At 34.8% G+C, this 23,962-nt stretch overlaps 1 protein-coding gene across 1 annotated transcript in view; it reads right to left on the bottom strand.

Moving 5' to 3' along the window:
• The window catches only part of Trdn (triadin), a 413,724-nt gene that overhangs the window by 263,073 nt on the left and 126,689 nt on the right, over positions 1–23,962 (bottom strand). Inside the window, exon 10 of the mRNA XM_031380731.1 lies at positions 14,800–14,871. Within this exon, the coding sequence (XP_031236591.1) occupies positions 14,800–14,871 (72 nt within the window). The remainder of the gene's footprint in view (positions 1–14,799; positions 14,872–23,962) is intronic.

Raw genomic sequence — 23,962 nt, 5'->3', positions numbered from 1 at the left:
AAGGAATGAAATGTCCACCTTTTGGTCTTCTTTCTTCTTGAGTTCCTTGTGGAATGTGGGTTGTTCTTGCTGTATTTCAAACTTCTGGGCTAATAACAACTTATCAGAGAGTACATACCGTGTTTGTTCTTTTGTGATTGGGTTACCTCACTCAGGATGATATTCTCCAGATCCATCCATTTCCCTAAGAATTTCATAAATTTATTGTTTTTAACAGCTGAGTAGTACTCCATTGTGTAGATGTACCACAATTTCTGTATCCACTCCTCTGTTGAGGGACATCTGGGTTGTTTCCAGGTTTTTAAGACTTTCAATTAAAAAAATGAGTAAAGGATATTACTTCTTAAAATGGAGAATTGAAAGCCTATTCTAAGAACTCAAATATTCATGTTATAATATGTCTTTTTGTTTTGTTTTGTTTTGTTTTGTTTTGTTTTGTTTTGTTTTGAGACAGAGTTTCTCTGTGTAGCCCTGGCTGTCCTGGAACTCACTCTGTAAACCAGGCTGGCCTCGAACTCAGAAATCTGCCTGCCTCTGCCTCCCAAGTACTATTAAATGTGTGCACCACCACTGCCCAGCATTGTAATGTGTCTTAGTATGTCATGTTAACTCCATTTTAATTTATGAGCTACATAAATTTCAACATCTCATATAATATTCATATTCTAAAGTAGGATTATAGATTTATATCTTTAACCCTCTGGACATAAGAATTATTTGAATAGTGTCAACATCCCCACTTAGCTGAAATTTTCACTGTGTAAACAGCTCCAAGATTCTTTATTCTATTGCCCAGAACAGAAATAATTTCAAAGGTAGGGCAACTTTTCTCCTTGATCATTCAGGACAAATAAAATCATTTACCACCTGCTTACATAATAGAAAAAAGCATTTGTATTAAACCAATACAAATAGAAAACATATGCCTTATTTTTTTATTGTACATGCCAATAAGAACATTAAAGGAATCCATCTCTTTCCTCATATGTTTTATGAGTAAAATTTGTTAGCCCAAAAATTTTTAATCTGAATTCTACAGGAAGAAATGGCTAGAAAATCTTATTCACTCTTTTATAAAAACCATTTGTCCTATGGGAGTTTTGTTTTGTTTCATTTTTATTTTGTTTGTTTGTTTTCTATGCTCAAACACTAACTGAAATTGATTTAAGGAGAAAATAATTTATTTATTCCTATAACTTTCAGGTCACAATTTTATCCTTATGTAAGTCAGGGTGGGAACTGAACTGAGTCTGGACCTCAAGAAGAGAGCATGGCAGAAATGCTGCTTGTTAGCTCATTTACAACACCTTTCTCAGCTTCTTTTCTTGTATGTCCCAAGACACCATGCACTACCCACAGGCTAGACCTGCAAACATAAATTGTCAATCAAGGACACTTCTTACAGGGATGTCCATAGGCCCATCTGATGGAAAAAGTTCTTCTTTTGGGGTTCCCTCTTTTAAGGGATTCTACTTTGTGTCATATTGACAAAAACTGATCAACATACAATCTTATCTTTAACTTTCTTTCTGGCCATTTTATAGCCCAAAATGCAGAGGGAAAAAAACTAGTACTCAATATCATACATAAAAAGCAATGAAAGATGTTTAGAATATTGGTTATATTCCTTTTGTTTCTTTTTGAGATTGTAATTTAATTATAGCATTTTTTCCTGTTCTTCCAAACCCTCCCATAATTGCTTCTCATTCTCCTTCAAATTCATGGCCTCATCTTTCGTTAATTGTTATCATATGCATATATGTATATGTATACACAGATTCTAACATAAATAGAAGAGTTTTTTAAGATACATAACTCCATATTTGGTTCCACTAGCACTTGGTGATTAAAATAAACTGGTGGCTAAATAGAGCAGACCATAAACTACATATCCTTGATCTTCAACTTCTTGGATTGTCTCTATATATCATTGTTAATATTAAATAAAGGTGAAAATGTATAGGCCTCTTGACACCGATCTCATTTTGTGTGTGTGTGTTTCATTTCATGTATATATAATTATTGGTTCACATAGTAGTTCTATCATAGAGGAAGTCTTAGAAGAAACCCATATACTTTCTATAATCATTGAACTAATGTAAATTTCCTCCAACAGTGTGCAAATGTTTTCTTTCCAGGATCCTTATTCTCACTTATTATCAACTATCTTTTAAATAAAAATATTGTAGAGGATGAAGAAGATGTGTAATTGTGATTTTGATTTAAATGTCCATGGTGATTTTAATTAATCAGCATTCATCATATACTTGTTTTCCATTTGTGTTTCTTACTTGAGAAATATTTGTTAGACATGGACTTTGGTGGATTTCTTTTTAGATACTACAATCGTTTAAAGATGATTAATATTAGTCCCTTGTTACATGCTCAGTTATAAAGTGGTGCTTTTTCTATTTTGCAAGCTGTATCTTTGTTTGTTGATGATTTAGTTTGTTATGGAAAGCAAGCACCTCCATTTGATTTTTCATTAGGTTGGTTGTTTTGTTTCTTTGTTTTGTTTTGATTTATTGTTAGTTGTTGTTGTTGCTCTTTGCTTTTCCTTTCTGTGTAAATGTAACATCATGACAAAGTAAAGTTTAAAATGATGAACTCTGCAATATTGGAAGGATTACTTTCAGATGATAAGACTCATTTTCATTTGGTAGTACTCAGTAGCCCACACTTTGTTTCATGGTGAAAGGGAGAGACAAAGGTGCAATACACAATACAAGTTTGAAGATTGAACAGACTTTCAATATAATTTAGTTTAAAACCATCATTTTCCCCATGGTAGACACTGAGAAGTTAATATAACAAGCCAGTTTTGTTACTCCCAACTGTGCCCTCCAGTATATGTAGAGAGGCAAACTTTGCAGTCAAGTGTAGGTTAGATCATCTCCTATTAAAGACCCATGTTTTGTCTTTGTTCTATTCATCTCTGTAACACTTGTAATTATTGTAACTTTTCTTCCTCTATAATATTTTATCCTTAACTTTTTTGTGTGTCTTATTTTTCCCTTTCTTTTTTTGTATCTTTGTTTCACTTAGTATTATGTTGTTGGATTTGCACCCAAGGCTCTGTGTGTATTAGGCAAATGTATTTCTAAGTAGTACTATCTATAGCCTTCCTCAGATTGCAGCCTGCAGATGATGCTCACAATGGTTAATCTGATGTATTATTTTAGCAAAGCTAAGAGCCAATCTATTGATTTTTATGATGGTAACGTTGAATTAGTAAATTGGGCAAAGTGATTCATCTTCATGATGTGGATGTGATGGGTCTCTGCCTGCTGACTGATAGTCTTAAGAAAAACATTTGAAGTCTTTTGAAGTAAAAATTTTATTGACACACTCGTGTAGACTCAGTGCTTTAACATCAAGTTTCCTTGTATACCTAATCTGCCTACAAGTGCTGTACACTTTGAACTTGCAAGAACTCACAATTTCAATAAGTAATGATTTAAAATTAATCAGTGTCTCAATAAATATATAGGGAGGCTGGTGATGGATGATTGAAAGATTAGATAGATAGACAGATAGATAGATAGATAGACAGATAGATAGATAGATAGATAGGTAGATAGATAAATAAACACATAGACAGACAGATGTTCGCTTTAGTGCTGTTTAGATACATTTTCAGTAGGATTCAGTAGGATTCTTGGTTCTGTTTCTCTGGAGAATCCGGTGAAATCAACACTTTTCATGTTTCCTTCCTAGCATATACTCTGTTTACTCATAATACTTTTTTCTGTGCTTGACTTACTTTGAAGTTACCTGTTCAATTAACCTTTTTATGATTGTTTTGGTGATAATTCATCCCATGGTGGTATTTGAATTGCATGCTTGTCTGGATAAATACATAGAGAATATCTGAAGTAAGTCATTAACTTCTACTATTTTTTTAATACAGAGGGTCTGTGAAGAGGCAGAACAAAAATACTATGTGTTCTCCAAATGTATGTTGTCATGATAGCATGGCTCAACCAATTCTGTCATAGCATTCTTCCAAGAAATGTGCTGTGTTAACTCCACTATGTGTACCATCTCTCTTTCTGCACACTCCTATAGTATACTATTTTCCAAAAGCTCAACTTCCTGCCCAACATTAAGAAAAGACTTCATGTACTCTCCAGGTCCAGACTCCACAGTGACTCTTATATGTGTGATGACAACCAATGCCCAAGTCCTCTGGATACAGGTATTTCAGGACTCTTGCCAAGATATCAAGAGATCCTAGAAAGGGTTGGTGGTACACACTTTTAATAACAGCTCTCTGGAGTTAGAGGTAGGTGTATTTCAATGAGTATAGATCAGGCTTGTTTACATATTGAGTTTCAGGACAATCTGGGTGATGCAAAGAAAGCTTGTCTCAACAAAGCAGAGAAGGTGATGTAGAGAGACCTTGTCTCCAAAAATCAATGAGAGAAAGAGATACAAAAACATAGAGAGAGAGAGAGAGAGAGAGAGAGAGAGAGAGAGAGAGAGAGAGAGAGAGAGAGGAAGACACACCAAGAAAAACAGAAAGACAGAAAGAGTTCATATAAGAAAAGATGGAGAGAAATAATTGGACATTTATTCCTTTGCTTGTTTTTTTGTTACTGAGATTGTTACATTCATCATTTGCAATGTTGATAGTCATGTTCTCTTATGGAACATGCAGATGTTCAAATTTTGCATTTATTTCCTAGTCACAGATTTTTCTGGTATTGTAAATGCTTCCATTCCACTGCTTCTCTAGACTAAAAGTTGATATGAGTTTCCAGTTTGAACAATGTCTGGAGTGCTCCACTATAATATGCTCAGACATTCATAAATACTTCATTCTTTAGGCACACAAATTCATATTTGAGTGACCTAAGCACCATAATGTAACCAGTTAGAAAAAAATTGAACTTACTACCCCTCAAAACCTGTTCTTATTCCTAACATCATTCATTTACCCATGTCAGATAAGAGCCTTCGCAATTATATGGAGCCCTAAGACTTTATTGCTATGCGGAGATAATGAGAAAAGCACTGTGTCTTGTTAACAGACACCTGGTCTCAAATTATAATTATGCCATTTTTAGATCTGTGCAATTGTAGGCAATTTCCTTATTTTATCTCATCTCGGTAAAGTTATTGCATCATATTCAGTTCTTGGAGTTGTTTTTACTGTAAATGTAAATCTTAAGGATGAAAGCATAATTTTTCCCTGGAGCAATAGTCTCTTAAATGTGTCTTAACTTCTAAATCCTCAAGTCCATCATCAATTCATCTTTTCTATTGTTTACTCAATGATTTAACATGAAAATTTAATCATTTTATTCTTTTCAATTGATTTAAAAAGCTTAGGAAGGGAGGAGATATAAAAACCTTAGTTTTTAGAACAAAGAATATTAAAGATATGGATCCATCCTGTACTAAAATAATTTAGAGTTTTATATACATGAAAGCTATAAATGCAAATTATTGCCTTTTATGCAGTTATTATAAAATTAATGACTAATAATAATTACATAAAATTAATTACCTTCTCTATGTAAAATTATAATAATGATAATGATAGAAACTAATGGTTAAGTTTCAACTATGCTAGCAAATGAGTTGTTCTCCCAATTGCACCCATACAATGGGATGCCTTATGTATATATTGTTTGACTTAGACAAATTTCTAAATTAAGTAGATAGTAAACTAGTTTGGTATATGCGTTTTATCATTATGTATAACTCAATATCGATTTCATTGAAAACACTGAGTTTATTTCAGCACAGTACAACAAAAAGCCTATTCTTCTAAGGTTGAATAAAACCTTTTGTATCATAGAATTAATAGAATAAATCATAGACAAAATTTCTGTTTTACTAGTTTATGGCTTGAATTTCCTAGGGTATATCTCATAGAACAGCTGAGTAGATCAAATTCTTTGGTTTAAGAGAATTGTGAATAAGACATTAGTAGCTCCTGTAGAAGATTGTATTCCAACGCATCCTGTGATAAAATTATATTAAGTGATGTGCACTTTCCCTCCATATTTACACAAATATAACTACTTACTCTTTCTGATCTAATATAGATCATCCAATAACTTGCCACATTAATAGCTCACCTTCTTTCAACAAATGCAGCCTTTGTGATCTGTCTATACCACATATTTTAGTATTTCATACATAATACTTCACAGTTGTTTGACAAAATTAACATTTCTATAGACAACATAGATGTAATTTCACATTTACAGTAGCAATTATCTCAAAGTGAAGCCATGTGCATTTCAATCTGTTATTAAGACAACTTATTACTGATCTATCAGCCTGAAATAAAAAAAGAGAGAGAGATCGGGGTGTGTAGAAATGCCAAAACAGACTCTAAGAACCACTTTCAGTCCAGTTTCCACAGTTCGTAAATGAAGATGTGAAAGTCATAAAATATTAATTCCCTTGTCAAGATCTTGCAAGTGATTAACACCAGAGCTGAGATAATGTTGTTTAGTTTTGGTCTTCTCTCTATTCTTTTTGGGTCTACATACAAGTTACAGAGGTTATATTTTTACAGTGATAATATCAAAATTAATACTTATTGTATATGAAGACACAATGTAGATATTTGATAGTTACCATTCTTGCTGTAGCTACTATCAAACTATACACATATAATGAGATACATAAATGTAAATCAAGTACAATTTAATTTCTTCCCTCAACACTTATTCTACAATATAGATGCCCTGGTAATTACACATTGAGTACTCATTATTTATGTAAGGTTATCTTTCCATTCTTCAGTGATCAATGATAAAAAATTAGAGATTTCCTAGAGCTTTGTTGAGTTAAATAAAAGAAGAAAATAACCCCAATATAATTTAATAAAAAGTGAATGACATCATATCTTGTAATTTTGTTTAGGCAAGGATTTTAGGAAACAGTTTTTCTATCATTGTTACTGGATGGGGAATTGCAGAACAACTTTGCCTGAAGTTATCCTGTTTAATTACTATGGATTCTGTTAAAATGGAGAAAGGCTGAAACTTCCAGAGAAATAGATATCCTTGCAGAAGAGGTTAATGGGAATGCTCACCAACATTTGAAAGTAAGAAGTTTTTCAAGCTAAGACATAATATGACCTGGGATATAATATAAAGTTTATTCTGAGTGAAGAAAGTTTATTCTGAATTGACTTATATATTTTGTGAATACATACAGTGATCCTTTGCATATATAGGTTTTTCTGCTCCTATGTGAATAACAGTTAGTTTATTTTAAAAGATTCTGAAAATCAATATTATATTTTAGGTTCATTTTAAAATTAGTTCTTGTTGAGAAATGTCAAGATTTAAATATAAAATGACAACAGTCAGCAAAATGATTTAATTGATTAGTAGGTAAGTTCTTTTTAAAGTTATTGTTACAAATATTTCCAAGACCAATATATTATAAAGAATCAAAGAAAGCACATAATTTAACTACAAGTATAATTAGTTCCCTTTGCATTTAAAGATTCAATTAAAAAAAACATTAGTATAGTATACAAAACATAAGCCACAGAGAACAATGTAATCTAAGAAACTCAAGATACAACTTCAAGACACTAAGGTAGTGGCTTAAGACCTGAACTACAATAACTTTCCAGACAACAAGCACCTGCTACAAAAAACACATTGTCAAGTGCTATGAAAGTACAAAGATTACTATTATTATTATTGTTATTATTATTATTATTATTACTACTACTACTACTATTAAGAGCTTTACAGATGTGTGGAGTTTCACCTACAAGGTTCCAAGCCTTTAGGATTCTTTAATATAAAGTTCTAAGTTGTTTCCAAACTCCTTGAGCAAATGTGATAATCTAGTCTCTCTATAAAAAGCACTACTTTAAAAAGATTAAAATTGCAACAAGTTTGCAATTGACACACATTCTACAAAGCAAACTGTATATGTCTGCACTGTATTCCAGCTTTTCTTTTTCACATAAAGCCATTTTCTTGTAAGTTATTTTTCAGGAAGTTCCAGACCAGGATTGGCCTACTCAGCTTCAATAAAAAGAGCCTGATTAATAAATACTAAATTTGCCCTAGTTTCTAATCAATTATGTTAATGAAGTCATAGTCAGCACATCAGAAAAGCCTGGCAAAACTACTGAGCTCACCCTAGCTATCTATTGTGTGATTTTTGGGACTGTCTCAGTTTTAAAAGACTCTATGAGAGGAACCTGCTCTCTGCACACAGCAGTTCCTATTTGCAAAAAGCCCACAATCTTGAAGAACCATTATTATGTTCACTTAAACATAACATTGAATCCTGAGTTGACCTGTGAAATTAGTCATTGTTTTATTATGACAACAGAACTTCAGGATCCTATTTTTAAAATGACACCAAGTTTTCCAGGTGACAGAGTAAAAGGTATTTGCTTCTTGTCATTTTATGAACTTCTACCAGGAGATTAATTGGAGCCAACTATATGAATAATCTTATCATAAAAGAGTGCCTTCAGTTAGAAAATTTAAATTATCTGACTTAGTTCCAACTCTTTAGAATCCACTGCATTTAAGATAATAATAAGATTTATAAGCTGTGTCTTGCTCTGTTAACATTGGGCATGGAGATGGTCACTTGGCAGTTTATGTAAGTTATCCCCAATCTCTTGAATTACCAAAGTTCACATGTGAAAAAAAGAATACACATTTTATTTTTCTCCCTTTTGGGGGGTGGGTTGCATTTTGAGTTCTAGAAGATTTGTTCTAAGTACCTTGTTTTACTTTTATTTAAACATAAAAAATGATAGTCAAGATTATTCAAAGTTTGGTTGTCATTTAACTTCAATATAAACTCTTTTAAATTACACCAATGAAAATCATGTACAGATAAATGACAAAAGTGCAGAATTCATGTTGTTTCTAAAAACATATGTGCTAGAAATAAAAAGACAATTGGCTTCTTAAAACCATTTAAGGAACTCTAATTACATTCAAGTTGTTTTCACTAGCACAAAGTTTACCCATAGTTTCAGGTTGAATACATCATCATGCCTGTCAAGTTTTCATACTAAATTACCAGATCTCAATGTTTTAAGAGATAAAGTGTTTTAGGAAAATAATTATGGTTTCATCAGTTCAAATGCACAAAATTCATAGTCCTGCCAAAACTATACAAAGATATTCAAGATTGTTTCGTCTCTATACTGTGACAAAGTAGTGAGAAAGAAGCTTTGAAGTCTATTTTCATCTTAAGTTGTCTGGGCTAATCTCCTAATCTTAGAATTCCAACTTCCACTATTATAAGAAAATAAGTTCCTACTGCTTAAGTTAACCAGTCTTCTATGCTTTGAGACTATTCCTGGCATATAACAATGTAGCTCAGTCAACCTTGTACATCACTATGGAATAATCTTTACACATTTTCACTCACAAAGAAGCAATGTCTGGAGACAAGTTGACAAATGAGTGAATAAAGACATGGTAGTGGACACCAAAATATTTTACTCCTGACAGAATATTCACACTGAAAAAATGGAAATAAAAGATCTATGTGGGCTGAGGAGGGTAGGAAGTTCTATCCTTTTAACTGGATTTGTAGCATTTCCTAAGCACTTGGGGGTGTCCCAGGAATCTGAGCAAGATACTCATGATCTTTTCACTAAGCCACGAATTGTAAAGATCAAACAAAAACATTTTGTGTTTTCTAGTTTGTGATCAGTATACTGGTAACTTACTGTTTGCTTAAGGATTTTACTTAAAATTTGAAACATGATTTATCCGGTTTGTTTAGATAACCAAACCAAAATATTTATATAATATATAACAGGTCATTGTAATTCAGAAGAGATGTGTGCCCCCCTCCCTGCTGTAGCATTTTCTCTGTGCAGTCACATTAGGGCAGTAACAGGCCTGTGATTGGACAGGAATAGAGAGGTTGAGCTAGAATTGGAGGAAGAAGAAGGGTCAGGAGCAGGAGGAGAGGTCATCATCATAGATGCAGATGATGAGGATAGTCCCGACCCCACGAGGTTATACAACCAAGTAGGCTTTTACAAAATAGATTAATTGGGTTAGAATACTGTCTTTATTATCTGGTTTTAAATTATTGAATTGGCATCTTGTAAATTGTAATTTTATTACTATATAAATCTGATTGGATAGTAAAGCCTTACTTACCGGGTAATAGGCGCTATTTAGATGAATGATTGTGGGAGTGTATAAAGAGTTGCATGCGAGCAAGATGTAGCTTGCTGGGAGGAAATAATAAAAATGTGCTGGAGCTTAGTACGAACGGTAGCTCAACTCCTGAGAGGCTCTGACAGTACCAGACTAATACAGAAGTAGAGGCTCACAGCCATCCATTGGACTGAGTACAGGGTCCCCAATGAAGGAGCTAGAGAAATGACCCAAGGAGCTGAAGGGTTTGCAGCCCCTTAGGACAAACAACAATATGAACTAACTAGTGCCCTCAGAGCTCCAGGGACTAAACCATCAACCAAAGAGCACACATGGTGGGACTAATGGCTCCAGAAGCATGTGTATAGCAAAAGATGTCCAAGTCAGTCATCAATGGGAGGAGAGGCCCTTGGTCCTGTGAATGTTCTATGCCCCAGTGTAGGGGAATGCCAGGGCCAATAAGTGGGAGAGGGTGAGTGGTGATCAGGAGGAGGGAGAGGTTTGCGGGGTGGATTCATATTGTATAATTCCCACAACACCTTCCTGCTTTCTATCATCATTTATCTGGCTCTCAGGTAAGAGAGTTGGATATTTAGTTTTAACTCTTTGGTATTTGTTCAGTCAATGAGAACTCAAAGTGTCTGCAGAAATGATATTCTACTCACTCTGAAAAAGACAATTTCCCAAGGGTTTCGGGTAGCTCAATTAAATTAAAAGTATCATTATAAGCACATGGCACATGAATTTGACACTCAAACATGTTCCTGGAATGTTATTAACAAGTGTTGTTTACATCAACAACACTTGACAATTTGATAACAAAATCTCGACCCAATCTAGGCTTACTAAATCACAAGTCATATATGTTTTTACAGGTGTTCAAGACTGTATGTGAGCCTTCAATTCTGAGAATTGTTAAGATGTTCGTGCCTACCACCCAAAGATATTTTGTTTATGTATGAGAAAACAAAATGAAACTCAATATCAAAACTAAACCATAAAACCCATGTCCTCAAATTTTTAAAAATATTGAAAATAAAAAGTGTATTCCTCTCTGTCAAGAGTCTACACTATAACAAAAAACACCTTGACATAGATATACAAACAGAAGGCAACAAAATCCTGCTACCTGCTATTTACTTATTAGCTCAAATAAATTTTAATTCTTCACTTGTTCATTGTTCATGTTAATAACAAAGTCTACCTTTCTCAGAATTCAGAATACCATTCATAAGATGTATGTCATATAAATATGTTCTAAATAAATGTGAATTGATGAGAGCAAAGAAAAAACATAGCATGGTCAGGATGTAGCCCAAACGCCCCATATGCCCTTGTCAGACCATGGCTTAAGGAAATAATACATACCATTAACTAAAAGTTTTCTATTGAATGAATAAAATATAAATGTATAACCAAAACTTATTATTAGGTTCTTGTTAGCTGGAAAATGCATGCTTCAGATTCAATGTAAAATATAAAAATATAGATAAAACAATTTATAGAGGGCTAAGAATGTCTAATATTTGACATAAGATAATTGGGTGTGATGAATACTTTATACATATAATAGAACAATGACTCTCAAGTTTTCAGGGATAAAGAATAAACTGAGATATTTGTTGAAAACGATGGCTTTTTTTTAGCCAAGCATAGTAGTTTATGCCTATAATCCCAGATGTGAGGAAGAGAGGTTAAGAACAAGTTTGAAGTCAGATTTGACTGCAAAGTGAGACTGAGTCTCAAGTAGTCAAAATGTATAGTAATAGAAATAGTAGACATTTTCATTCCTTGATTGCTAAAACTTTACTCTATCTTACCCATGGTATAATAGTATGAAAAGCACTGACAATAAAAGTGAATCCTAGAAAATACTGGGCAGTTTACCCTTTAAATGCCTTTCTTTCTTCCGACTCTGAGCTTCTAAGTTCTGTGCAGGTCTTTTCTTTCTTATGTCTATGACTTTGAAAATGCAGCTCTTCCTATGTCTACTTTCCTGCCTTTCATCATCTAAGTACCATACTCAAGTATGGCGACTCTTTAGCTCTAACATGACTGAAGATTCTCCTGAGGTTCTCCTGCTCTTTCAGGACTGTCAATGTTCTTCTTCTAAGCTTACACTATTTTATGATGACTTAGGTCTTGCATCATATTAGATCAGCACATCTCCTATAAGCTTGAAGTCAAGTCCTTTCTTCAAGGGGATATGCTTTGTAGAGTTTTCTTGGGTCAGTCTTTTGTGGCCATCATTTTTCAAGATGAGACTGGTGGGACAGACAGAGTAGAGTAAGCTAGAGTTTCTTCTAACCTACAATCCAAAATGTGGGCTCCTAGTATTTCTTTCCTCCTGTATATACAGGCTACCTCATTGATGAAATGTCATCAGTATGAGCATGTTATGACTGTGTACAGAAATCAGAACCAATGGACCAGCTACTGCTCAGGGTGGGCAGAATGTGAAAGTAGGATGGGATGTCTGTGCACAACGACTCTTTCAGTATAGAGGAATGAATGGTAGAAAGGAGGTGATGGGAAAGATTTCCATTGGCATTGTCATAAAACATGAGCCATGTATTAACTTTATTTATTTATTTATTTATTTATTTATTTATTTATTTTTAGGTTTTTCGAGACAGGGTTTCTCTGTGTAGCCCTGGCTGTCCTGGAACTCACTCTGTAGACCAGGCTGGCCTCGAACTCAGAAATCCACCTGCCTCTGCCTCCCAAGTGCTGGGATTAAAGGCATGCGCTACCACCGCCCGGCATGTATTAACTTTAATTACTTGTGCTTTTATATCTCTAAACTGATTTAGACTGGAGGAATGGTATTTTTTAATTAGGTATTGAATTTTCAACAACTTGCAAAATAAATCTCATTGTTGGAATTTACCCTATTTATTTATTACTTTAATATCACTGAAAATAACAAATGGATAAGACTTAAAGAAATGACTAAATTTCCAGCGAAACTAATTGAAGTGACTTTTTCTCCTCTTATTTGCTATTTTCTACATGTTTGTTTGCAATCATGGTGGACAGAGAAATGGAGGGACATGGTTGGGAGAGGGGAGGAGGAGAGTAAAAGGAGAACATCATCAGGTATTGAGTGAAGGAACAGGTATGAAGTCCTGAGGGCCAACAGAATGAATGGAAACAAGTAACTTCAGGAGGTAGGAGGTAGGAGGTGGGAGATGGGAGGTGGGAGGTAGGAGAGGGCACTCTAGAATGTACCAGAGACCTGGGAGACGAAAGATTCTCAGGACTCAAAGGGAAGTGACCTTAGATGAAATTCCCAACAGTGGGGAGAGGGAACTTGTAGAGTCCACCTCCTGTAGAAAGACCTCCATCAAGTGGAGGGATAAGGTTGTTATACCACAGTCAAAACCTCTGACCCAGAATTATTCCTGTCTGAACAAACTAATGGGACAAAAATGGAGAAGATACTGAGGGAAAGGAGGTCCAGTGACTCACTCAAATTGCGACCCACCTCAAGGGGAGGATCCAAGTCCTAACAATATTACTGATGCTATGGTGTGCTTACAGACAGGAGCCTAGAATGTTTGTCCTCTGAGAGGCCCAACAGGCAGCTGACTGAGACAGAAGCAGATACTTACACCCAACCAGTGGACTGAAGTTGGGGAATCTCTATGTTTGAATTGAGGAAAGCCTGGAAAAAGTTGTGGAGGAGGATGACCCCATAAGAAGACCAGGAGTCTCAACTAACTCAGACCCCTGAGATTTCTCAGACACTGAGCCAACATCCAGGCAGCATACACCAGCTGGTATGAGGCCCCCAACACTTATACAGCAGAGGACTTTCAGGTCTGGCCTTAGTGAGAGATGCACCTAACCCTTGACAGACTTGAGGCCCCAGAGAATAAGCAGCCTGCCTGGGTGGGGTGGGGACATCCTCTTGGAAATGAGGAAAGAACAATGGGATGAGGAACTATTGGAGGGCAGACCTGAAGGGGGATAACAACTAAACTGTAAAAAATGATTAAAGATAATTTACAAAAGGAGAGGTGGGTGGTAATATCTTAGCTCTGGTTATCTGTTGCCATGGCTCCTCAGCTATTATGGACATGCCCTTTCATATTGTAGCAAAAAGAAACTTTCTTCTGTTAAAAAGTCTTGTTTTGAAGAATTATTATTAGTAGTAACTACTGATTGCATTGGTGCTTAAAAGCTAACTATGATTGTATCCCTTTTACACATGTAGTTTGCCCATACTATTTTAATAAAATCTAGAAGTCAGAGCTCATGAGAAGTCAATTTAAAAATTCAAAGTTTAGATAATTTGTGACATACAGAACTCAAATGCAAATGCTGATACTTAAGTCTTTAAATGCCACATTTTCTAAGTGATGTTAAAACTATAGGATGGCAACATTAATCCTTTAATCATTTTGACCATTTGATAATTTTTGATGTTAGTTTCTTAGCAGTTCACTGGTCTTTCTCCAAGAAGTTGAAGTTCAACCATATGACATTCTAAGAAAATCTTATATTCTAGAAAGACTTCAGTTAGCTTATGAATACAATTATGTAAGAAAATATTAAACATTTTACTAATGTTATTATTTTGTTTTGTTTTTCTAGATTCATTATTTAAAACTCTAATGGAAATATTTATGTGGAGGGAAACACCACAGAACTGAGTACTTACCTTCAAGAGCTGGTGTTGGCAAAGCAGGTCTGGAAGCTGTCAATGATGGTGGTGGCATAACTGGGCTTTGTCCTGTGCATGCAAAGCAGAAGATGAAAAAAATGTTAATACATTTAACTTCCATAGCTAAAATAGGCATATCTAATCTCTATGCATAAATTCATAATTCTGAGTTATAAATTAATATTCTTATACAGTGAGAAAACTGTTCTGAGGTGACATCTTAGAGGTGATGCGCTCACAGATTCTACTATCTTTTGTGCTATTTCTGGGCATATTATTTTTCACAGATGTATACACAATGTCAGATACCTCCACTGGATTGCATTAATAGAAAATATACATGTGATCAAATAAAGCAATTTATTTTCAATGTGTGTTTTCAGTTATGGAAACTAAAGTCATAGAAGCTGAGGGAGATTCTGATCTGTAGAAAATTATCATTTTTTTATTTAGCATAATCTCTCAAATGATATAGTATGGCATTAAAAGAAGGTTAAAATTCATAGCCCTTTGATATTGGACAGGTACATTTCTTTTGCCAAAATAAATGACCTGCAGGTAAGTAAATAATGAACCAAAGATAAAATATATTCACTTTCATAGAAACTTTGAAGGTTTTGCAAGTCCCTGAGCTCATTATCAAGTGAAACCACAAAAGTTCATAAATGTTTATAAGTCCTTTACCACCCTGAGTGATTTCTTTAACTAACCATTAAAACCATTAACTATAAATCTTAACTACCACATAATGCCATAAGAACTACTTGCCTGAAGTTTTTATTATTAATTGCCAACTCATAACTTCCTAAGCTATGTGGTTTTGATCTAGGAATTGACAGAGGCATGGGTACTTTAGAAAATCTCACTGACAACTAGATATTATCAAATATTAGCATACCTGCCTGCTTACTTGGAGGTTTTCAATATTAAAATTGTTGAAAATTAGTTCTGTGCAGCAAATTATGGTTTAGCTAATGAAACAGAGTTTTACACTTACCACATCCCATGCCTACATCCTCATATCAAATGGAAACTAGCCTTTATTCACTACAGCATTTTCTTTTATTTGTTACCTTCATACTGAATGACTTATGAGTATATTCAAGTAGGAAAAAAGCAACACAGACCAGTGCATTACAGATAATATACCCAAAGAATATAAGACCATATATTTTTTTATTTTTCCTTAGAGGAATAAAACCTGATAAATAAGATAAAATTCCTATTTCTAGAGATAGAGACTGGAAAAGATCTATCCCCTTCTCTTCTCTCTCTCTCTCTCTCTCTCTCTCTCTCTCTCTCTCTCTCTCTCTCTCTCCCCACCTACATCTATCTATAATCTATATTTATATCTATATCATCTCTATCTTTCTATGTATCTAATCTATACCTTCTGTATCTATATTTTCTATATCTGTACCTATCTACCTGTATGTATGTGTGTGATGTTGATCATGAGAGATTCTTCACAACCATAAATACTTTAGTATTCTCTGCCAAATGACTGACTAGGTTTAGGGAGAAGCCTCAGCAGGTAAAACCAACTTTTGTGTAAACATAAGACCCAAAGTTTGATTTCCAGAATCCACATGATTGATTCATGATCCCAGCATTGCTATGATAAAATGGGATGATGTCCTGGTAAGATTTCCTTTTGTCATTCTGACAGAAGTAAGAGATGGTAGAGAAAAGAGGGATCTCAATTAAGAAAATGCCCCTATCAGATTTCTTGTACACAAGTTTGTAGGGCATTTTCTTATTTAATGCTTGCTATTGGAGGGCTCAGTTCACTGGGTATGATGCCACCCCTGGCTCTCTGGGCCTGGATTATATAAGATAGCAGTCTTTAGCAGAGAAGCTATGGGAATAAGCCAGTAAGCAGCACTCCTCAATGGTTTCTGCTTCAGTTCCTACTTCCAGGTTTCTTCCATGAGTGCCTGTCCTGACTTTGCTCACTGATAATGTGTGATCTGGAAATATAAGATTAAGTAAACCCTTTCTTCGCCAAGTTGTTTATAACCATAGTATTTTATCACAGTAAGAGAAAACCTAACTGAGACAGAAATTGGTACAAGGAGTAGGGCATTGCTGTTGCAGACCTGATGATGTGTTTTTAGGATTATGGAATGACTTTTGAACTTTGAGCTAGAGAACCTACTGTGTGTTAAGAGGTTAATCAGGTATTGTGTGAGCTTAGAATATATAAGAATAGTGAAGATAATGTAGACTGGGTTTGTGAAGTTTCATAGGGAATTTGCAGGGTCCCTAAAGGACTCTATCAGCGTTTCTGGATGAATTGGCTTTGATTAAAAAAGAACTGGAGGCAGAGGCAGGCAGATTTCTGGGCTGGAGGCCAGCCTGGTCTTCAGAGTGAGTTCCAGGACAACCAGGGCTTCACAGAGAAACCCTGTCTCAAACAAACAAACAAAAACAAAAAGAAAGGAAAGAAAAAAGGAAAAAAGAAAGGAAGAAAGAAAGAAGAGAAGGAAAAAAAGAGAAAGAAAGAAGTTACTGACATGTTCCTCCAGGGTCAGCACAGAAGCTGTGATCTAGAGGTGGACAAGGCTACACCTTGCATGGGATACCAAACTTGGTAATATGTAAGTGTCCCCATGTGGTATTAGGTTTTGAAGGCATGCAGAGGTTATGAAGAGTGGTTATGAAGAGTAAGTGAAGCTTGGCCTGTGGTAGGCTACGGGTGAAGGTCCAGCTACAAATGTGGCAGAAGGAAGCAAGAGGATTGAGGGGATAGGGGAGAAAAGTTGAGATTTGGCACCATGTGGCAGGTAGAGTACCTAAAAATTATCTAAGAGTGGCTATTGGTAGAAGTGCAGCACAGTAATGTAGGAGAAAACTGTGTGCTGTGGATGCCAGTGCCATAGAAGTGGAACTTTGAAGGCCCTTTTAAACCCCTACGATCTGAATGGGTACCAGATATTGAGCATTGAACTTTCTACAATGTTGAATTTTGATTTAGTTTTAGTCTAATACTGACTGCTATCTGTCATCTAGGACTGGTTCTTCCTTCCAGGATTAAAAAAAATGTATATAAGTTATTTTTTATTTTTTTATTTATTTTATGGGAACCCACAATTAAGAGACTGTGGAATATTAGAAACTTGAAAAAGATATATAGATATTTTAAAGTACTGAAGTTTTAAAACAATAGTAACCTATCAAAGACAGATGTGAAGGAATCAGCATCTTTCAGTGTTCAGAGGTCAGTTTGCCTGGGGCCACAAATGGCTCCTGTCTCAGACTATGCAAGACAAGACTGACACTTGAGTTTTCCCCTATCCTTCAAACTTACACTGTAGCCTATGTACATATTCACTCAGATAAATGTTTACATGTGAGCATGTGTGTATACATATTCATGTACATGCACACACACACACACACACATTCATTCAAAATAATAAAATGGCTAACTGTTTAGTTACAATGCATCTAGTGCAATGAGGAAATAAGACCACAAGAAAAACAGGAGATGCCAAATGGCTGCTTTCTTCCATTAAAATAGGAGTAGATAGCCCTAATAGGAAAATTATTAACCTACGATAGATTTGTTACAATGAACCAAAATTAATCAGCTAAGTGATACTAAAATTATAAACTAGACACTCAATACAGACTTACAGAAAAACTCTTTCTATGTTCAAATACTGTCAAAGAATTATATTGAAACCATACCCTTTATCTACATACACAAATATACTAGGTATTATAAATATTTAAGTATACTGCAATATTAGATGTATAATATAATTTTAAAATGAAGGTAAAGTTGTTTAATATAAAGACAGCATGCTAAAGACTAGTATGAATTTAAGTTAAGATCTACCTACCACATTCAGGCAGAGCAAACTTGAAAGTCTCACAACTTTGGCAATCCTTAGATTGGGACATTATATGTTAGAATAGTCTTTAAAAGCATTAAGAGGATTAAATGATGAAGTACCTAATTCATACAAGAGACTCAAAATATTACTCCTTTGTTCCATAGTGTATTTACGATTTAAATCCCACCTAATTACACAAGGGGATTTCTTACTTCATTTGAAGTAAGAAAACAAAAACAAAGATAAAATTGAACATGATAGATACTAGAATTCATTTAAAGGAAAGGGCATATAATTTTATTAGATATGTATTCCTTTGGAGTTTCTTACTATTGCTATTCTCTAGAGAAAAAGTTTAGATTCTTGAAATGTACATTGTGACTCTAAAGGTGCCCTTCATTTTACAAGCTGTTGCCTGAAAAATCCCAAACATCTTGAGTTGGCTTTATTTCTGTACCTTGCATGATTTTGATTAGCTTATTTCCATAATACCTGCAAGACCTGTTTATAAGCAGCCAATATTTTAGAACTGGTTACTTTTTTTCTCCTGCAAGTCAATTTTGTTGTTTTGGAATTAATCAGAGTCTATGGCATATAGTTTTCATATATTCATCATCTAAGTAATTGACATTTTCTTTACTAAAATGAAGACTAGGATGATCCAAGTTCTCAGGTGGACTGGGAAGTTGGGAGCGAAATTCAGATTGCAGGAAGGAAGATACAATTCACTGTATGAAAGCTTAGTCTGTCTGCTTCATAGTAAAGCCAGCTCCACACATAGTGCACCAATGGTTAAAAAAAAAGGTTCCCTCTAAGGTCTTACAAAGACTTTATGCTGTCTGTAGTCCTTTACTGCATTTGACTTGGGGTTTTGAGTGTTAAATTAGACAGTGAATGCTTTGGTAAGACTTCCATTCCTAGAGTGTATGGAGAACCATGAATTCTGGATGGAGAACCTATAAGAGTCACTACTCATTGAGTTAAAATTTTCTTACATGTTTTAAAAATAAAAGGATTTAGATTATAAAATCCCACCCCAATCAATTTGTGGGTTCACTTAAGATATTTATACATCTATGACTGAAAGCAAATGAAAACATTCTGTGCAAAAGATAACTTATTTGAAAACAAAATTATATTATAAATTTGCATAAAGTATCTATTTTGTCACTTATAAGAATAGTTATGAAGTCTACATTTAAGATTAATACAACTAATTGAACACTGATTTATATTTCCAGGTAGGACATGTGTTATGTTAATACATGTTAATGGGTCAACATTGACTTTCCATACTGAGTATTTCAATCCTCTACTCTGGATTGTTCGAACACTTGCTTGTAGAAGGAAGCCACTGTCTAGCCTGCATTGGCAACTATGTCTGCCTTTATCACCTTTCAACCCCAGGGTCAGCCCTATGGCCCTCAGAACAGAAAGGTATACTAGTACACAAGAAGATAGGAGATCTGGAAGAACACCAGAGAGAAATTGAGAGAGGAATGAGAAAAAGGAAAGGGAAAAAGAAAGAATAAAAAAATAAATAAAAGAAGCTAAAACGTGGAAGATACAAACCCAAAAGACAGAGACACAGAGACAAATTTCATGGGAAAATAAGAAGAAAAATACTATGTCAAGAAAGGTAAAGTTGCTCTCACTGTGAATTTCTTCCTTGCCCTATATCATAATCATGCAATTTCAGATTTATTTACACCACTGATGTCTTCAGTTGTTTTAAACAGTAATTTACTCCTTCATTCAGTGACAAAGGTTCTTCTTATTAAAACTGTGTTTCAAAGCTTATGATGTAAGCTATATAACTTGTTTTGGACATGATTTGTTCAATAATCTCCAAAGTTTGTATTTCAGCTGTTGTGAACTCATAGCCATCTATTCATGGGGCCCTTCCTTTTCATTTCACATACATACAAAGGGTCTGCATTGATTTGTCAGTTATATATATATATATATGTGTGTGTGTGTGTGTGTGTGTGTGTGTGTGTGTGTGTGTGCCTATATATATATATATATGACAAGGCATGGATATAATGAAAGATTGGACACAGAGTAGTGATGCTGGATGCTGGTCTTGTCCAGATAGGTAACAGAAATTCATTAATTCATAAAATGCCTGGAAATGCCTGGCAGAAATTTTTTACAGACATTAGGCAACAAATGAAAAAATTTTCCTTAACTTGGTGATAGGCAAATAAATGTGTTTAAAGTATTGTAAATATTATACAAAGTCTACCTAGGTTTTGGAAACTTCTTATGAAGATAATAATAGCAATAAAAATCTTTGAATACAAACAAGCCCTACTAACTTGAAGCTTATGTCAGCGCTAGAGCAAGGCTTGAGATCAACAAGCAAAAGTTGTAGAGATGTAGGTAGTTGAGCGTATGTTTCCAAATAGATCTAATGGGTTATTCTAATAAATGTAATATGGTAGGTGAAAGAAAATGAGGCATATATTTTATGCCTTGTTAATGTCTGAATTCCTGGTATTCTGATGTAACTGAAACAGATTCAGATGGTAGGTGAGGAGCATAAAGAAATGACTTCACAATTATGCTTGAGTATCTGAGAGCAAATTGATATACCAGTGGAGAAAGAAGAGCAGATTTTCCATTTTCCAAGCTACTTGTTTCTATTAATAAATAGTTTAGCCATCTCTACCACTTTTCCAGTATATATGCAAAGAGGTCAATCTACATATAATTTGCTAGGGGTTCCCAATGACACAACTTGTGAGTTATTTCACTCGTAAGATGCTTTTCTTTTTACACTTTTAGAATATTTTTTTTGAAAATGTAATACTGACCCTAAATTGGCTATACCATTCTACTCTTAGGTATGTAAAACCCCTAAAGCTTCACCTTTTCAAATAAAGGAGCATCCCCAAAGCAATAATTCTTTTTGTATAGTTTCTTTAACTCTTGATAAAAGTCTTCTCTAATATATATATGTTATTATATATTTGCCTATTCACTTTGATGGAAAGCAAGGAATGGGAACCAAATATATATTTCATACATTCTTTTGATTAAAAATGTTAAAGGTAATATTAATGTTTTTACTTTCTCATATCAAATATATGAAGTAGAAATAACTTCCCATGGAACAGCTAATGAAAGAAAATGAGATTGATTCCTGATTTTATTATTGTTCCATTTACTTTATGCCTTGTTAATGTTAGAATCCCTTGTGTTTTGATGTTACAGAAGAAGATGCAGAGAATCATAATTGTAGAATCTAGGATTATAAAGAATAATTTGAAGTTAGCCATCCCCACTCCATAGATCTCAAGAGAGAAAGTGGTCTCTAGAGGCATAATTACATAATCCAAGGGCTCATATTGAGTTCAAACTCAATTTTAAGTTAAATAGGTTTCATTTGTTTGCTTGTTTAATTTATATTATTCTTTTGTTTCTTTAAGAAAGTCAGGCTCCCTGCCCCTTCCACACAAGCAGAGAGCTTGCCTTCTGGGAGTGCTCCAAACCAGTGACTCAGGAGGAGGTGGGCCAAGCCAAGAGCACAGGCCTCAGAATCTGCAGGGCAGCCAGCATAGGATCCTTTCTACCTCCCTCTTCATCTAGGAGGAGGTTCTGCAGATCCACGCCCTCTCTGTTCCTTCCCTGCAAGTCAAGAGCCTGTCTCCAGGGTTCATTCTGACCCCAGGACTCAGGAAGGACAACTGATCCACAGCCCACTGCACACAAGTCTTACCTGAGTAGAGCTGATCTCCCAGAAGAGCTGACACAGGCTTACAGACCCACAGAAGGAACAAGCTCCAGCCAAAGACAGCAAGAACATCTAACAGAGATCAATAGATGGCGAAAGGCAAACGCAAGAATCTTACCAACAGTAACCAAGATTACTTGGCTTTATCAGAACCTAGTTCTTCCACCACAGTAAGTCCTGGATATTCCAAAACACCAGAAAAGCAAGATTTGGATCTAAAATCATATCTCATGATGGTGATAGAGGAATTTAAGAAGAGGATGAATAACTCCCTTAAAGAAACACAGGAGAACACAGGTATACAGGTTCAAGCCCTAAAGAGGAAACACAAAAATTCCTTAAAGAATTACAGGAGAACACAAGTAAACAAGTAGAAGCCCTTAAAGAGAAAACACAAATATCCCTTAAGGACTTATAGGAAAGCACTACCAAACAGGTGAAGGAACTAAACAAAACCATCCGGGACCTAAAAATGGAAGTAGAAACAGTTAAGAAATCACAAAGAGAGACAACTCTGGAGATATAAATCCTAGAAAAGAAGTCAGGAACCATAGATGCAAGCATCACCAACACAATACAAGAGATAGAAGAGAGAATCTCAGGTGCAGAAGATACCATAGAAAACATTGACACAACAGTCAAAGAAAACACAAAATGCAAAAAATTCCTAACCCACAACATCCAGGAAATCCAGGACACAATGGGAAGAGCAAACCTAAGGATAATAGGTATAGAAGAGAGTAAAGACTTCCAACTTTAAGGCCCAGCAAATATCTTCAACAAAATTATAGAAGAAAACTTCCCTAACCTAAAGAAAGAGATGCAAAAAACATATAAGAAGCCTACAGAATTCAGAATATATTGGACCAGAAAAGAAATTCCTCATATTAGTTAAAACGCCACATGCACACACACACACAAAAAGAAAGAATATTAAAAGCAGTAAGGGAAAAAGGTCAAGTAACATATAAAGGCAGGCCTATTAGAATTACACCAGACTTCTCATCAGAGACTATGAAAGCTAGAAGATCCTGGGTTGATGTCATACAGACCTTAAAAGAACACAAATGCCAGCCCAGGCTACTATACCCAGCAAAACTCTCAATTACCATAGATGGAGAAACCAAAGTATTCCATGACAAAACCAAATTTATACAATATATTTCCACAAATCCAGCCCTTCAAAGGGTAATAAATGGAAAACTTCAACACAAGGAGGGAAACTACATCCTAGAAAAAGCAAAAAAGTAATTTTCCAACAAAATTAAAAGAAGATAGCCACATGAACAGTTTCCAACTCTAACAACAAAAATAACAGGAAGCAACAATTACCTTTCCTTAACATCTATTAATATCAATGGACTCAATGCCCCAATAGAAAGACATAGACTATCAGACTGGGTATGTAAACAGGACCCAACATTTTGTTGCATACAGGAAACCCACTTGAGTGACAAAGACAGACACAACGTCAGAATAAAAGAATAAAAAACAATTCTCCAATCCAATGATCCCAAGAAAAAAGCTGGAGTAGCCATTCTAATATTGAATAAAATTGACTTTCACCCTAAAGTGATCA

This window comes from Mastomys coucha, unplaced genomic scaffold (assembly GCF_008632895.1).
Source record: "Mastomys coucha isolate ucsf_1 unplaced genomic scaffold, UCSF_Mcou_1 pScaffold2, whole genome shotgun sequence".
Lineage (NCBI taxonomy): Eukaryota > Metazoa > Chordata > Mammalia > Rodentia > Muridae > Mastomys > Mastomys coucha.
Note: the sequence above shows the minus strand (reverse complement) of the source record. Positions and strands in the feature narration are given on the sequence as shown.